This window comes from Cynocephalus volans, chromosome 18, assembly GCF_027409185.1.
Source record: "Cynocephalus volans isolate mCynVol1 chromosome 18, mCynVol1.pri, whole genome shotgun sequence".
Lineage (NCBI taxonomy): Eukaryota > Metazoa > Chordata > Mammalia > Dermoptera > Cynocephalidae > Cynocephalus > Cynocephalus volans.
Genome location: NC_084477.1, coordinates 8156176 through 8174232, shown reverse-complemented (window position 1 = coordinate 8174232; position 18057 = coordinate 8156176). Strand labels below are relative to the sequence as shown.

General features: G+C 35.9%; 1 protein-coding gene across 3 annotated transcripts in view; it reads right to left on the bottom strand.

Annotated features, from left to right (window-relative positions):
* The window catches only part of CNST (consortin, connexin sorting protein), an 84266-nt gene that overhangs the window by 18627 nt on the left and 47582 nt on the right, over positions 1–18057 (bottom strand). For all 3 annotated transcript variants that reach the window (XM_063082769.1, XM_063082770.1, XM_063082771.1), the window contains 6 exons: positions 12755–12948; positions 6858–6888; positions 4936–5022; positions 4360–4474; positions 1365–1386; positions 1100–1196 (listed from right to left, as the gene is read on the bottom strand). In XM_063082769.1, the coding sequence (XP_062938839.1) occupies positions 1100–1196; positions 1365–1386; positions 4360–4474; positions 4936–5022; positions 6858–6888; positions 12755–12948 (546 nt within the window). The remainder of the gene's footprint in view (positions 1–1099; positions 1197–1364; positions 1387–4359; positions 4475–4935; positions 5023–6857; positions 6889–12754; positions 12949–18057) is intronic.

Below are 18057 nucleotides of genomic sequence, written 5' to 3'. Positions count from 1 at the left end.
TGCCAAGCTAGTGCTGGGCAGTGACCAGTGCTAAGTGTCAAATTCCAACAAACAGCCTGTAATGGCACACCTCCCCATGTGCACAGCATGAAGACATCGCCACACCCAAACTACATGGCCATTTGTGATTTTTTTCCCCCTTTACAATTATTATGAAGCTCATTTTACTCCAATTTCTGATATAAAAATGACTGGAAGAGACAGGAAGACAGGAGTATAGGAGGATTGACCAAAGGCAATATCCCTAACTTGCCTCATAGGAGAAAGGGAGATAAGAAGATTTGAAAAAATAAAAAAGTACTTTGTAATGATGAAAAGGCTAATTAAATTGACAGCATCATCACCATCTTATGTCTTCAGGGCAACTCACCCAATACCTGATACCTCCTCTTCAATATCAGTGCTCCCAGGCCCAGTAATATAAATCAGTAATAAAATCAGACAGCAGGGAAAAAAACCAAAAAACAAAAAACAGAAAAACCCTAACACATATTTAAGTTCTGAAGTTTTTAAAATGAACAACATACATTTTTCTAGATGTTTAGAAACATCTAGAAAGTTTCTAAAAATCTTTGACATAAGGCACAAGATGGTATAAAATACAACATAAATGTTTAAGAAATGTACATACACAAATTAAAGTATATCATATGTTAGTCAACAAAAGGGAAGAGAATAAATTGCTATAGATAAATTATCAAGACAGAACTTTTAAATTCTAGATTTACAGAAGAAATTTCTGGTAAAGTCCATATAATAGTTGTTAACAGAAAAGGATGTCTGAATACACCAAAATTAATTCTATTTCAGAGCATTTTGTGTAATCTTTACGTATTCTGTTAGATACCTATAACCCTACTAAAACATGGAAATAACTATGTTTTTATAAGAATTTAGATTTTTATCTACTACTAGATGTCTAAAAATGGACTCACACAACCTAAAAAATCTTCCTTTGCTTTTTTTCTAGAAGATGTACACGTATGAAAATGCAAATGCAAAAAATAATCCTTCAGAACAATTCTGATGCAACATTCATAAAATATCATAGAAGCCAGGTATCTTTTATATCTCTCCCTAATTTAATTTGAAAACATACCTGACTCTTTGGCTGTGGCTCCTCTTTCCTTTGGCTCTTCAGACACTATTAACTGAGTAAGGCATTTCCTTCCCAGGGACTTTTCTATAGCTGCTATCTAAAAAGTTTAAAACAAAAAACCACAACTATTTTGGAAACTGTTTCATTAAATTAGAACGCTGAAAATAGCTTGAAAGTTTTTTTTATTTGCTAAAATGGTCCATACAACAGACTCAGGACGTAAACATTTTTCCTATAAATATTTTCAAAAGAAACAATCTCTTACCTTATGTTTGGATAAAAGAGGACTGTAGAAAAAAAGAGAAAAAAAGAATTAAAAAGAAAAAATCACAGCAGCAGTATGCTTCCAAACAAATGTCACTGAAATGGCTGTTAAAAAAAAAAAAAAAAAAAAATAGAGCTTCTCTGGATTCTAATATTAGCACAGAACATTTCCCCAGCTGAAACACTACCACTGACTTAACATAGTTCAAAGTGTAGCTATATCATGTGTTAATTTCCTTAGATAGCTAATTACTATTGAAAACTCTCCAAAAGGCAACATAAAATCCAGTAGAAAAAAAGAATGTTAACCTTTTGCTAATAAATGTTTTAAAAAACTATTTCACACATTTTAAAAAGAATTTCAGTTTATGTCCTTATAGTCTAAAATAGATTATGGTGGAGGATAATTTTTATCCATGGAAACAGATAAAAAAGTAACTCTGAAATATTAAATCTGAGGGAATACCCAAGATAACAGAACATATACACCCAGCAAAGGAATGCACAAAAATGTTCACGGTCACTTTATTCATAATATTCAAAAACCAGAAGCAATCCAAATGCTACTAACAGCAGAACGGATAAATTGCTGCACAGTCATACAATGAATCCATACAGCGATAACACAGAGCAAACTATCGTTATGTACAACAACGTAACACAGACACAATGACAGGCACACGAAGGTAGATACAAAAATCTGTATTCTGTACAATTCCACGTATATGAAATTACAGAACAGGCAAATATACTGTCACAGAACTCAGATAGTGGTTACCATGGAGGATGGGTATGAACTTGGCACATGCATGTGGGAGCCTTCTGAGGGGCCGGAATGCTCTATATTCTGCTCTGAGTGGTAGTCGCATAGACATACAAGGGTGCTGCGAAAAGTTTGTGTAAAAATTAAGTACCCTTGTATATGTGCATGTAAAAATTCATCAGGCTTGCGTACTTCAATGTATGTATAACTCAAAAATATTTTTTAAGGGCTGGCTGGTTAGCTCGGTTGGTTACAGTGTGGCCTGGTCATGGGTTTGGGTCTCCATAGTGGCCAGCTGCCAAAAAATAAAAGTAAAAAAAAATTTTTTTTAAGCATTAAAAGATATTTTAAAGCACAACGATTCCATTCTCATATCATGTTCATTAAATGTTTATTAAATAATTAAAACATTTGTAACACATTAAGAAGTTATTAGTTCTGTGGGAAGGTCCGGAGACGTGTCCGCAGTAAGAAAATGATTTTCTTTACCTAAAAGATTAGTTTATTTTAAAATGCTACAAAGTTGAAAGTTAACCTATTTAATATGCTAAGAAATTAGGTTATAATTCAGAATCCCTGAAAATACTGTCTCAAAGGTTCAAATTGACAACTGACTAATATAACTGTCCACAAGAGTTGAATACGCATCTGTTGGGAAAATAGAATAGTTTGGTCAGGGCCCTCATCTAGAGTCCAGCTGGGTATGGTTCAGCACGTCCATTGCAGGCAAATTGTGTGTGTGTGTGGAGTTAGTGCCCATGTGCACCAATGTATCTTTTTAGTTTTGTTGCTATTCTTGTGTGAGAGGGAGGGGGGAGGGGAAGGAGGAGGGAGGGGGAGGGGGAGGGGGAAAGAAGAGGGGGGAGGGGAAAAGAAGAGGGGGAGGGGAGGGGAGAGAGGAGTTTTAGTGAGGCAGGCGGGCAGGTCAGGCGTCCGCCCCGCACAGCCATGCTTTCCAACCCACAGCTTTCAAGGACCTTTTGGCCAGTTACCTAGCTCATAGACCTGCATGAAGGGGTCTGGTGACCCAGCCTGGCATGTGAAGGGTTTGTGACCCAGTCTGTGAATGGGCTTGAGGGGTCTGTGAGCTCCAGACCCAGCCCTAGCTCAACAATTGGCCCACCCGGCAGGATTACCTGCAGGTAAAAGAGCCCAACACTGGCGTGGTTGCCTAGCTTGAGAACTGGCATCAGGAACAGGGTTAAGAGCGCTACAGTTGGCGATGTCGACAGGATTTTGACATTAGCCATAGCTTAGCCCTAGCACCACAGAATCCACCTCTGAATCTAGAATCATTCTTCAGAGCCAGTCTCCTCAGCCAGAACTAAGAAAGAAAAAAGAACAGCAACAACAAAAACAACAAAAAGGCTGGTCTCCAAACAGATCCAAAAGCAAGTTTGCTATCTGCCGCATGAGCTAAGCAACAACTACTTGGCACTGCTTCATTATTAACAAATAGAGATTTAGTTTACTTTTGATGATTCTGAGAGAAAAGGAGAAAAAGTTATCAACAGAACAGAAAGTCTTTTATATCGACAAAATAAAATTAAAAAAAAAAAAAAAAAAAGAACAGAAAGTCTTTTAAAGTCTTTAAGCCTTTGTACTGAGGACTCATGTTCTACAATTCCCGACATCTGCACTAGTTTAAACACTATCATGTCTGTTCACCTTCAGAATTATGGGTCTACGAATAATACATTTTTTTTAAAGTGTTTTCTTATTACTATAACTTAATTTAAAAATTCAAGTCCTGATACAAATCAAGCAATTAAAACTCATCTGGTAAATGTAGTTTTCCTTCTGCAGTATTTTGGTTAAATACTGTACTATATTTGCTTTCCAGCATTAGACTACACTTTAAAAATGTTATGTTTTTAATACAACATACAAACACTGGCAAACAACTAGAGTAAAATAATCCTAACACACAGTTTTATCCATCTGAATTGCCTAACCTCTTAACCAAAAAGAGATCAAAATTAGAAGATGTATTTTTAAACTTCTAATTAGAAGTCTCCATTGAACCTGTGTAAAGTAAACCTTTTACTGAATTCACTGTAAGAAACAGACACAAGCTGACAAAGAAACCTAATGATTTTTTATACCCATTTTAATTTCTCCAGTTGAAAACATCAACAAAACAAAGTGGATCCTGTATTTCAAATACTCAATGCTACAATGCTTCTTCAATAATAGACTACAACTAATTCTTACAAAATTCTGAAATACTTACTCTTGATGTGTTGTGCAAATTTTAGTAAGCCGTTCAAAATCTTCACCATTAAATCTTTTTTCTGAATTCCTTAGAGACGGAACTGTATGTGGTTGTACAGTTTTCCATTTTGTTTCTAAATTTAAAATACTTGTTAGTCACTGGCTCTTATAAAACATATTTAGGAAGAAAAAAACAGTTAACTGGCACTGTTGATAAAGATTAGATGCAAAATTATCTTCTCAAAAAATCTCAAAGTTAACACAGTTAGAAGTAGCTAATTGACTACTTTTTATTATAAGTAAACATCATCCCAGAGACTAAGTTAGCCAGTATGGCACGCAGTGTGGTCAGAAGAAATGCAAATAGTTGTGTTTGTTCCTTTCCTGGCATTTATAGGAAGAACAAAATACAAAGAAAAATTTTTCTCACAATGTAATAAACTTGTGGCAAAAATGCTACATTCTTTGCAACATTAACTGGACTGTGGAAACTTCTATTTTCTACCCTACAAAACCAGGTCAAATATGTTAACTTTCTAAATAGAAATTTGTTATATTACTGATAATTCCTTATTCGATGTTAGTCTGTACTCACCCCACTGTTCTTGAATAGCAGAAAGATTTGCAAGCAATTGTTCCTGATATAATCGTTCAAGCTGAATGAATTTCATTGCTTTCTCATCTGAATAGAAAATTTGAGGAAAATAGAAATCCAGACTATTCACATTAAACCCCATATTTGAAAAGGAATGTCCTATAGAAGTTGAGAAATTTGCAGCTGACCAGAAAATTAGAGGACTCATTATTTTTAAATTTAAACACATCTGAAGTCATGTTTCTTGGTTTTGAAGTAGGTAAATTTTATCATAACATACTACGCAGTAGCTACTTGGGTTCCATACTATCAGCAAACAGCAGAAACCAAAAAAGGGTTTTAATGCTCAAGGAATGCCTGCTTGCTAATATATTTCTAACAGAGTTGATCAAAAGTAACTTAATTGGAAATAGGACCTGCATGGAATCCTGGAGTCTATATGTTTTCCTTTTTTATTTCTCTCCTTAAATTACTTTTTGTCCTCTAGTGAAGTGTTTTTTGTTTCTGGTTTCAACTCAGCTTGACCCTTTACTTCTTTACCACTGAATGCTTTTTCTAAGACCAAAGGATCACATGCCTAAACTATGACAAAGCAAAAAATTCTATGGATCTTTTGTAAAAAATTTAATTAACGTGCCCCAGTGATTTTCATAATTATCATGTCATTTCACTTTTTTGTAGATTTTCTGGTGAACTTTTGCCTTCTCATCTGTATTTTACATGTCTTTTTTACATCTTATATGGTTAAGAAACATTCCCCAAATTCTGACCTTCCCTTGGGCAATGTTCTAAATGTTGACCCAGAAAGAAGGGACAGAAAAACTCACTGTTAAGCTTTTCGTCCTCCCTATGGTCACTCAGAGGTTAAGGGGATAAGCATTTACCGTCCTGAACCCTGGTGAAGAAGCTGCAATGATTCCTTTTTCCTCTGCCACGACTTAAAGTACAGCAGTGTTTCCCAAACTTTACTGAGCATAAAAAAACCTGAAAAACTTGTTAAAATGCAGATTCATGGCTCTGATCCTGAGGCCCATGAACTTGCATTCCTAAGAAGCGTTCAGGGATGCTGATGATACTGATCTATACTGCACTGCATTACACTCTCATTACTTGGTTTAAAAAAAAGGGGTGGGGGGAGGGAGATCCATCTTCATTTCCACCAGAATCAGACTTCTGCCGTTGCATGAAGTTGTAGCACAGCTTGCTTGGCAGGGTTCAGGAGGGTAAATGCTTATCCCTCAATCTAGTCAGAAATGTGGTGAAAGTCAACAAGGGTAGGAGGATCAGCAAATGACACTAACAGGGAAAAACAGATGCTTATGATACATTCTTTCTGGAGAGTATATATTGGGCCATCCTCCAAAAGGAAAAGCAATCTTTAAAAAAGGGAAATTGAAAAAAAATGAGAGAAGAAATCTTTTCTATGCAAAAGTTAACAGGCGGTCTCACTTGACAACATTTATTCTGGTTATTGCTAGTGAAGAATTAATCTTCCCTTTGCAGCTACACAGCTGCAATAAGACAGCCACAAGATTTACTATGAGTAATATACCTGACATTCTCTACTACATGAGTAGCACTTGATTTGTATGTCTAATTGAAGAGAAAGAAAAGTCAATAGATTTTTAAATTTTACTTTTCAGTAAGATGTGCTTTTTCTCCATTCCAGAACATAAATAATTAATTTTGGTAAAATAAGGGCTTAAGGTCAAATTTGGGTGGTGCCAGAGAATTTTCTGGAGTGACAGAAATTTCCTACACTTTGCCTTCTGAGGTGGTTATTTAGGTACGTACAACTGTCAAACCCATTGAAACTATAAGGTCTGTACATTTTATTGTATGTTAAGTAAACCTGAATTTTAAAAAGTGGGTGGTTCTCTAAGAGTTCTATGAATTTCTTCCTATAATTAAGAAAAGGATACAGTCCTCCTCCTGGAAATAGGACTCTGCTACCTGTTAAAAACAAATGTAAAACAGAGGAAATTAAATTAACATTTGGATGAAGGGACACATTTGGAAGAAATTAAGACCTAGAAACTCTGAATGCCTTTGATAACAAACTAGAAAACTCTTATTTAACTATATTCACCATTCAGAAGAAATTTGACGATAGGCACAGAACACAATTCTGAAGTCACTCATCTCAGGCAAAACAAACATTCTTTGGTCTGTTTACAACTGTGTTCTTCCTACTCTATTTCATGTCAAAGTGTACTTCCCTGACTCATTAGTCTAGAAGTATGAACTCTAAAAAATGAGAAAAATGCTGCAGAGGTCCATAAAGGTATAACACAAGCGAAAAAGTGATTCTGTTTATTATAAATTAAAAATCTGAAATATGTCACACCATGTGAGATCTTAAAACTCCATTCATTTCATTTCTATTTCACAAACTACTAGGTGAAGACTTCACATGACCTGACTTTTTGGTTCTGTTTTGATATTTAAGCAAAGGCCTGGCCAAGTGCTAACAGCTGAGTAAAGATGTTTGGAATATGAATACAGAGCTGCACACTGTAAAGAACACTACGTAAGTAGTACAGAGACTTAGGATCTGGTCCCAAATCGAGGACTGTCACTTACCAGATTCATTCTAAAGCACCTTTAAATTTAAAAATTCTTTGATTCTGAAAACTTTAGCATGTTTTTAAAAAGATCTTTAGATATAGCATTTATGAATAGATTAATAACACTCTAAGTACTCACTGATAAATATTTGAATAAGCTATTTTCATGTTTAGAATATTTAATATATTTATACTTTTAAAATAGTTTCTACTGATTTACTATGTTTCTAGAAAGAAAGGCTATCCTTTTATAGATCATTATCTCTATTTTCTAGGTAAGTGCCAATGCAAAGAACAATAAAGTACTCGTTAAACCCATAAGCTAGCAATAAAAAGGAATGGCTTTTCCCAAATCCCCCAGTGGATGCAGCATACTTTTAAAGGAAAATACTTGCCCAGTTTAAATATATTCTATAGATCTAACATTTTTCCATGAGCAATACAGATGATAGGACTCAATCATCTTGTAAAATTTCAGTTTAAACTAAAGTTGAATTCCACACTTATTTTACATTGTGGGTTTTGCAAGGGATAAGTTGATTTTCAAGATCTGGTTGTCTTTTATCAACTTATTGGTCTAATAGTATGTTACAGAAGTATTAATTTGAACCAAATCAAATTGCTTATATTCAACTCTTTTTTAACCTACAAAACGAGAATTTCACATAATGATGTAACAATTGGTGTGTGGATAAATGTCTAACAGTTGTCTCCAGGGTGCTGGGAGAGACCCAATTTGTAGTGTTTGCTCATTCCTGCAGTGTCAATTCTCCCATCATGGCCAAATTCAAGTTACCAACATGACAGACATCATTGAACATGGTTCTATGAGTCAGTACTAGCAGGTCCCAGCATACCACTGGGTTACACCTAATAGAAATCAATAACAACATTTCAACTACAAACTTCCAGTGAAAAGTCAATAGCACTGCAGAGAGTTTCCCTACATGACGTGAGATATAGTTTCAGGTTGCCCATTAAAATAAAATGTCTGCCTCTTCAAAGCCATTTTCCGTGCCTTTTTTGTTTATGCACCATTGGCACATATTTATTTATAGCTCTCATTTGAGAAATTTTGATAGGATCCACAGCTATATGTAACAAGATTTCTTGGCACTACAGAAATATAATTTTCAATTAGCTTTCAGGTTTCTTTGGTAATTCTAATACCATCAAGTAACCCTGAAGAAAGGGTCATGAAACCCAATGCCTCAAAAATAAAAGGTATTTCCAGGTAAAAGGACAGCTTGAAAAATAAATATACAGAGTATTTCCCCTATAAAATCCTCCCCCTAGCAAGTCTAGCAGGACAAGGGAAGATGTGAGATGAGGCTGCTGTAAGGATTGAAAGAGTGAACGTGTATCTAGCACAGTGCTCGGCATATCGTAGTAAGTGCTTATCATGGTTTTTGAGTCTGAACCACAAATGCAAGATGCAGAGCAGAATCATGTGAAGAAGTTGAAAACCATTTCAGGAGGGCAATAGTTTTAAGGTAATCCTGGTTTCAGGTTTTTTCTTTTAATCTACCAGGAACAACAAAAAAATCAGGAAGGTGCTATGGTCTGAATGTTTGTGTCTCTCCCAGATTCATATGTTAAAACCTATTCCCCAATGTGGTAATATTAATGGGAGTCTCTGCCCTCATGATGGGATTAGTGTCCTCACAAAAGAGGCCTGAAGGAGCTAGTTTGCTCCTTCAACCATGGGAGGACACACTTTGAATCAGACAGTAAGCACTCACCAGGCACAGAAGCAGCCGGTGCCTTGATCTTAGACTTTCCAGCCTCCAGAACTGGGGGCAATAAATGTCTACGGTTTATAAATTATGCAGCCTGTGGTATTTTGGGGACAGCAGCCCCAGTGAACTAAGACAGAGGTGAATCTTTTAGCCACAGACTCAGAATGGCTTCAAGGATCCCAGCAGATTCATTTCCTGCCTGAGTCTGACAATAGTTTTAGTATAAGCTCACTGAACACAGAGTACAATGCTTGATGTTTTTCTTCTCACCTCTACGTGAAAAGCTTCCAAGTGCATGACTTCAGTTATATCTGTAAAGCTAATCTGTACTCACATTAACTAAGTCAGTGTCTGAGAGATTATTCATACCTAAGAAGATTTTTAAATGGAGTCTTTAAGCATTCCAAGAGCTAAAAATACAAGTATATGTCTAAAGTAACTGTGGTCATATTTCCAATGAACTTTAGCGCATATTATTCTTTATAATATCACTTAATAAAAATCATAATTTCCCCCAAATTAACTCTCCCTCTCTAATTCTTGCCCCAAATGTTTCTACTTGAACCATGAAGAAATAATCAGACAAATCCTACTTACGGGACATTTACAAGAATTCTTGGGCTTTTCATAAGTGTAAATGCTATGAAAGTAAAAAAAAATTATTTTTTAAAGGCAGGAGGAGACCGTTCTGAATTACAGACTAAAGAATTTTGACAATCAAATGCAATGTGCAATCCTTCACTGGATCCTGGATTAGAGAAAAAAAATAGTTGTATAGAATATTTGTGGAACAACTTGGGGGAAATTTGGATATGCGCTGTATATTAAATAATATTATTTTATCAATATGAATTTCATGGGGTTGATAATGGCCTTGTAGGTTATGTGGGAGAGAATCCTTGTTCTTGGTAGATATACGGGCAAGTATTTAGGGGTGAAGTGACAGAGTGCTTGCAAATTACTTTAAAGTGATTCAGTGAAAAGAGTGTGTGTGTGCGCGTGCATGTGTGTGTGTATGTGTGTGAATGAGAAAGAGAGAGAGAGAGAGAGAGAGAGAGAGAGAGAGAGAGAGGAGGGAGAGCAAGTGCAAAGGTTTTGACCAGAGGTCCACAACTGGCAAATCTAGGTGAAAGGCACAGCATGATGTGCTGGGAATTACTGAAATGAATATAATGTACCTCCATCTCTTCCTGATTCGTGTGTCCCTTGGGAGGTAACAGGATATCTTGCGTTTATGGGCTGAGGAGGCAGCCATCAGGTGGCTACAGGTGTCTCAGCTTCCTGAAGGCTTCCGCATCTCTTTGCTGATCCCCAGCCTTGATTTCCAACAAGCAATCATGAATTAATGACAGCAAGGATGGAGTTATAATGCTTAATATCCATTTGGCTTTTACTATGTGCCGGACACTGTGTTAAGTGCTGTTACATGTATTATCTCATTTAATCCTCTACAAATTTACCAGAGAAGAAACCAAAAGCCACTTAGCTTGCTTGTGGTAGAGCCAAAGCCCGTACTTTAAACGACCACTATATTCTCTAAGATCCTTTCCCAGGAGAGGACAGATGACTGAGATATGTAGGAATCCTAACCTACAGGACTCAGCAAATTGGTGCGTTTCTGGGGGATGGAGGTGGAATTTCACTCTGAGACATAAAAGAAAATAATCTTCAGTCTTGATCAAGATTGTTATTTTCCTGCCTAAAAATGTAATTTTCTACTAGATTTGCTTCTGCTGTAGGATCACCTGCCAGCAGAAAAGCCCATTCTCACCTTTAATGTGACAACACCCCAGTGATACAAACTCCTTGAGCAGATTTGTTTACACTTGCTATTTCCATCTTTACTCCACATGTCCTTTTCCCCAATTTTTTATTGAAATTCTATAGAATTCTTTCACCTAGATTTATCAATTACTGACCGTCTGAAAATTTGCTTTGTCTGTTTCTCCCTCTCTTACATATTTTTCCCACATAACATTTTACGTAAGTAGCAGGCATTATATCACTTCATCCCTAAATAGTTGTGCATGTATCTCCCAAGAACAAGGATACTTTCCAACATAACCTACAGTGCCATTATCAACTTTAAGAAATCATACATTGATACAACAGTATTATTTAATAAACAGTAATATTCAAATCTCCCCAAAGTTGTTCCAAAAAACGATGCACTGAATGGAATAAACAAATTCTAGCGCCAGCATTATAAGGACTTGCTTTGTCAGGGAGTCTCAGTTTCCCATTTGTAACAGATAACGATGATACCTGTTGCTCTAGGTTGCACGGATGATGAAAGAGTAACTGTGAATACCCTTTGCAAACTCCGTCCACTGTGCAAAGGCAGAAAAGGCTGAAAGGTTAGAAAGCTGCTTCGGCCTTCGTGCTCCTCAGTTACGGCAAGTTAATACCACTTGAGAGACCAAAAAGCAGTGCACATTTTCTCAAAGGCATTCGTTAAATCCATAAAGGAGGTAATATAAATGTATAAAAATATTACATTTTCCCACCTTGGCACAAGAGCTACTTTTTAAAATTAAAAATTACTCACTGCTCATTACAAAAGTTAAAATGAAACAGAAGTAAATGCAATAAAAAGCAAAACTTTCTCCATTCCCATGTACCAATTCTTTTCATTTTTAGCAGAAATAAAATGCATCTCAAAAAGATTTTAACTTTTTCTAAGTTAGCTCTATGTAAAAAAGCTTCCTAATCACTGTTCTAAAGTCCTAAAGACTTCTCAGTCTCCAGGCTCTCCATCTTCTAATTGACCCTCCCAATCATCGGAAGAATTAGTTTTATAACATTCGAATTTGATTCTGGTCCTCTCATAATTTAAAAACTCCCTGCCCCTAAAAGTAAGGCCTTAATGTCACCAGCTATCCAATTTCACCTCCTGTCTGTTTTCCCATCTTATACCCCAGCCATGCCTTTCACAGGCTGATCTCTCTTCCTGTACCAGCTCACGTTGTTCTCTAGTAGTGCCTGATCATCTGTAAAACCCAGCTCAAGAGTCACCTTCTTACCCCTAACACCTATAGGGAAAATTTAATCACCCATTTTGTGCTGCTGAACCTTAAACATATGTCTACTCTAACACTTAATACAGAATTCTACAATTATTTATCTACATAATTGTTCCTCCTGTTTCACAGTGGCTCTCTTAAGAACATAACCTGTTAAGTAATCTTTGTTTCCCCAGTGTCTAGCATAGTTTTTGAAACCTACTTGGTGCTTACTAAGCTCTTGCTACATTGACTCTTATTTGTACACAGCCTAATCACTGAATATAAGGAGTTAGCCACTGTCTAAACTATGGATTATCCAAGGCCAAGCTGTGGCCACCAGTTAGTAACATGCCACACTTCCCACCAGCCACTGATCCAGGGTCACCTTCCCGTGGGCTCACCACTGATGGGTGGGACAGACTCAAATACAGAGGATTCAATTTCAGATTATTCCAAACATTTGGTAGCAGAATTTTAGTGAGGCTGAAGGTGGAGGATTTGGTGGTACCTGATGAAGACAGAGTGGAAGTGCTCTTGAGTCCAGCTGCTCAACTTCACCTCGAATAAGTGAGAACAGAGATTGCAGAACCAGCTTCGGGGCTTCTGGTTGGTCATAAGCATTTACTTCAGCAGCCTCTTCATCACTAGCAGCAGGCGCAGCTGCACTTAGTACCTTTTCTTGCATTAAAGGTGTAGAAAGTCCTGTAAGAAGTAAAGAAAATGCCTGTGTTAGGATGAATTCCCATCATGGAGGAACACCTTAAAACAATTATGTTGGTTAACCATAAAACTACCAAGTAAAACTAACCACACACACAAAAAACCCAGAACCACAAGTTTTGTCTTCATTAAGATTGTGCTGACATTTTATTGCTTCTATTAGAATATGTGTACGTAAATTATCCTTTTTGCAGAATAATTAAGAGTGTTAATGAAAAGAGATCCAAAGAAGAGTATGCAGGTTAAAATCTGACCAAAAATTTGATTCTCCCAAAGAAAAATTGGCTTCACTATAATTTGAAGTCCCGGCTTGCCCAAAATAACACAGAACTGAATAGAAGGTAAATGTGTTTATCATACGAAATGGCTAAAGTAGTTGAGCTTTCCTCCTTAAACTCTGGTCTGATAACATTAGAACTACCTGTGGATCCCAGGAAAGTGGCAGGAATTCACATTGCCAGAGTTGATGGCCAGTGAAATCTTTTTCCTAATAAAAAGAAGTTAGGTAACAAGAACTTATCAAAGATAATTAAGACATAAATGCTTGACCTACAGCTCCTGAAAAGTACCAAATTAAAAAACTTTATTATAAATTATAACTTCACCCTTCTTTGAAATCTCAGTATCAGTTCTAATTTTCATGTTCAAATCGAATAGACCTGTCTGCCTCAGAAAGGATCTTTCTCAGTGTGTGTGCACCATGACCAAGGCGGCTCTCCCTCCACAGTGTGCCCATAACTCTGCCTTCTACTGCTCTCTGAATAAACCTACTGCTCTGGCCAGACTGGCCCATTCTTCATCACCCTAGAAAAATACTTCATGCCTTTCTGAGCAATTATAGATTCTAACAGCTGGAATATTTTCTTCCCTTCTATGCCTATTTAGGTTCTACCCTAACAAACTCTGTATCCTTCCCTATAACAAGAAACTGAAGTTAACTTACTTTCTTCTGAACCCTGTATATTGACCTTATATTATGCTGCACTGCATTACGGTGACTGGTGTAAGGTCTCATCTTTATTAGATCATAACTCCTGCAGCACAGGGGTTAATTTATGTAGCATGGTATACCAATTATACCTAGCACAATGTCTTCAGCACTAAAATTCCAAGTGTTGTGCTTCTTTAAAAAATCACCTACAGTGATTACTTATCTTTTAGAAAATTCTCTTTTATAAATTTCATGTCAGTTAGTTTCTAGAAGTACAAGGCTTAGTGATGGCCTGCCATTTTGTAGGACCAGTATTTGTAAAAACATAGGTGATTCTTCTGCTTTCTAAGTTCCTAACCACAATGGCAGCTGGACCAAAAGGGTGCCAGTGTGGGAACAGGAGCTTTCCATAGAGAACTACAAAGAAACTAAGAGAACTAGTGCTTTCTTTCCATTTTCTTCAGCTACACTACAATGCCCAAGACATTTAATCTCATATAGACTGTGATAACACCAGCTTCCCAAATTCTATTCTTCTCTTGATTAAATTCTTCCTGTACAGTTAAAACAATACTCCATGCTTCTTCTTTGTATAAAATGCTGAAATTTTATAATGCTCATTTTCAGCAAAAGGGAGTTAAATAAAATCTTTGAAGAATATTACCAAAGAAGGAAAGACCCTGAAAGGTAAGGAAAATGGACAGAATTGTTGACTCCCTTATGTAATGGGAGGTCAAAAAAGGGTCCTGAATAATGGAAATGGAAACCCGTATTGTGATTATCTCAGTTTTTAATCATTGTAAACTCATAATGGTCAAGTTTTCTGCTAGATCCATTTTCTCTCTAAATTACTTTAATAATCTATGTTACTGATATGCATAGTTCATAAATAAGCAACATATAAGTAAATAAAATTATGTAGCCAAAGAAGTTTTAACAGAAAGAGGACTATTAATCATAAAACATAACCAACGCAAGTCCCAAAAGCCCACAGAAATCTAAGGATTCCAAGAGCAACAGAAAACTAAGATGGACAATTAGGAATTATATAGTACTTTAACCACCAAGTGTAGGTAGAGGAAGGATAATATGACCTAGGCCCAGATGGGTCATTCCAGACAGGTAAAGAGGTCAGCAAAACTTGGAAGACTCATACCACAAAAGGATTATCTGTCAGAGCTTTAGAGATAACTACAAAACCACCTTATCTCTTGAGGCAACATTCCTTGCTAGGACAGAGTACTATAAACCAAAGAGTGCTGAACAGGAGAGACTTCAGATCTGCCAGTTTTCTTCCAAGTGACCTTGGACTAGACATTTTACTCTGGGTTATAGTCTAAAATGAGGGGACTGGCTGGATGAGCTCTCAGGTCCCTCCTAGATCTGACCATCTAAAACATTAAAAATCTCTGTGGAGATTTTGGTATTTAAGAAATAGACCCATCACTGTGAACGAGCTTGAGCAATTACTTAAGAAAACTGAAGATAAGGTTACTTGCCTAATACAAATGTCTTCTAGTTCCTCTCACAGTACTTAACAGTATGTTTTTTTTAAAACCACTGTTCCTCCTTTGCCTAGATTGTAGATTGCATACACAGTGGCCTATTAGATTTTTCAGGCAAGAAAATAAACTGAGTGTCCTTGTAAGAAGAGTTCTGCAACTTTCCATACCAAAGAGTAAGTTTCTTTTTCCAGCTGTGCTAACCTTTTAGGAATAGAATTTTATCACAGCTTAAATAATTATATAAATTGTTACACATGTTATTAAATTTCAAGGATATACTTTACCTTGGGCTTATATATATCCACACACACATATAAAAACAAAATATTTAGGCATATTCTAGATACATGGAATTTTAAACCACTTAAAGCATGGCCTTTGTTTCACAACATTAATGGTATAAAGAACTCATATTAGAAAACTATTGCCAAAGAGTTGGACGATTTCCATGACATGGAAATCAGGGCATCCCTAAGTTCCCAGCCTGCTTCCTCTACTTATCAGCTGTTCTCATGGTAAATTACTTAATCTCTCTGACCCCCTAGTTTTTTCTTCTGTAACAAGAGGGTATTAGCACCTATCTCATAAGACTATGGTGAGGATAACATGAGACAGTGCATACAAAAGGCAGGGGTGCTACCAACCTTCAGCCTGAAAAGAAGTTTTACTGTCACTTGAATGAAGAAGGTCATGGGACTTGTAAAGCACTTCTGAGACAGCCCAATTTTTTTTTTTTTTTCTTTTCTGAAGAACATTCAGAGAAAAGGGTAAATAAAGCTAAGAAAGCTTATATTCTAAATGTTGTGGTTAATAATAGGAATTACAAGAACTAGGCTGGAGTATTAAATTGCTTAGTTTATTATTCATTAATATTATAGGTTTGAACATGATTGAATTTTTTTTTTCCATACAGTATCATACAGTATAGGTTTTCAGGTTGGCTTCTTTCACTTAGTAATATGCATTTAAGTTTTTTCCATGTCTTGGTAGCTCATTTCTTTTTAGCACTGAATTAATATTCCATGAACTTGTTTTTAATAAAGGAAATAATAAAGAAAATAAACACTAGCATAATTATGAATACTTCCAGAGACTAACATGTCATGAATTGACACCTTTATAATCTACTAAAAGATTTAAAAATATTAGTAAAGGATTCATGGTGTAACATGAAAGTTTTAGTATATTTCCATGTGGATTTCAAAATAATTTTGATGTCACATGAGTTTTGCAAAAGTTTTCCTTGAAAAATAAATCTAACTATATTTCATGAATTAGGGCTAAAATTTCTTTTGATACATAAAGTTTTCTGGTAAAGATATATTTATAGTTAAGGAGAAAAACCAGATCAAAAAACATACTGCCATATGTAATTTCCCCTTCATTACAAAATCACATTCAGTATAAATGAAGCTTTCTGTCACCACATATGAATCCATACAGCTAGACAGCAAGAAAGAATTCTATTTACCTTCAGTGTGAAAGCCAAATGAGTTATAGTTAAAAAAAAAATTAAGGAACTTGGTGATGCTATTTATAAGTATATACAGGCAGTGACAGGCAAATTCATAGGCTCTAATTTAACTTACCACCTGTCAGCTTCATCAAGCTCTAAAATGGAGATCACACTTTATATGTTCCTATTAAAGTTTTATTTTAAAAAATTATTTGTAATAACCTTTGGCCAGAGTTTGTGGTAATTAACTTGACTGAGAGATTTTATTCAATTTCTCATACCACCTGAATTCTGAATTTGCCATTTATGAATATAACTAAGAGATATAAATGTTTCTCTGCATGATGTGACTGGATGATTTAAAGGCAAAATCTCACAGCTGGTACTTTAGATAGTAAGTAATCAAGAGAATAAAAAATTATCATAGACAAAATGGGGATTTGAAAGATGTGACACAGAAGACATCAAGGCCTAGGTAAAGATGGTGGCAGTGATTATATGTATGATGATGGTGAGACTGATGACATAAGCTAAGCTGATTGCGGTGTCCGGGGATACAGAAAATATTATTTAAAGGCCTAACACATTTCAAATACCGTATAGCACTACACAGAATATAAGTATAGTACATTGTTTCATACACTGGTTTTAGGGAAAAATCTGCCTTTGTTCATGCTGTTACCTCTGCCTAGACTGTCAGCTTTTAAAAAGCAGTTACATGATTCACCATTGTGATCTCAGTACCTAACACAGTGCCTGACACAGAACAGGTATTCAAATACTTCTTGGGAAAAAAATTGATTGTTTGTATGTATCAAAGAGTGTACTGTAAGCCCATATGTACTATGTTACTTGATTCTCAAAACAATATTATCAAGCAAGTATTAGAAACTATAGATGAAGTAATTGAAATCCAGCAAAGAGATTCAGTGACAGAGTATGGGCTCTAAAGTCAGGCTGCCTGGGCTTGAATCCTAAGTCTACTGTTTGCAGCTCTGTAGCTTTGAGCAAGTTAACCTCTTTAACTCTTAATTTTCACATCTGTTAAATAAGGATACTGCTCTATTATCATAGGGACTCTCCTAAGAAAGTATATTTAGATAAGAAATAGAGTAGGGGGCTCTTCTATTTCTCCATGATTCTGCTACTTTTTTTTCTTTCAAATAAGAGCACTGAGGGCCGAGCCTGTGGCGCACTTG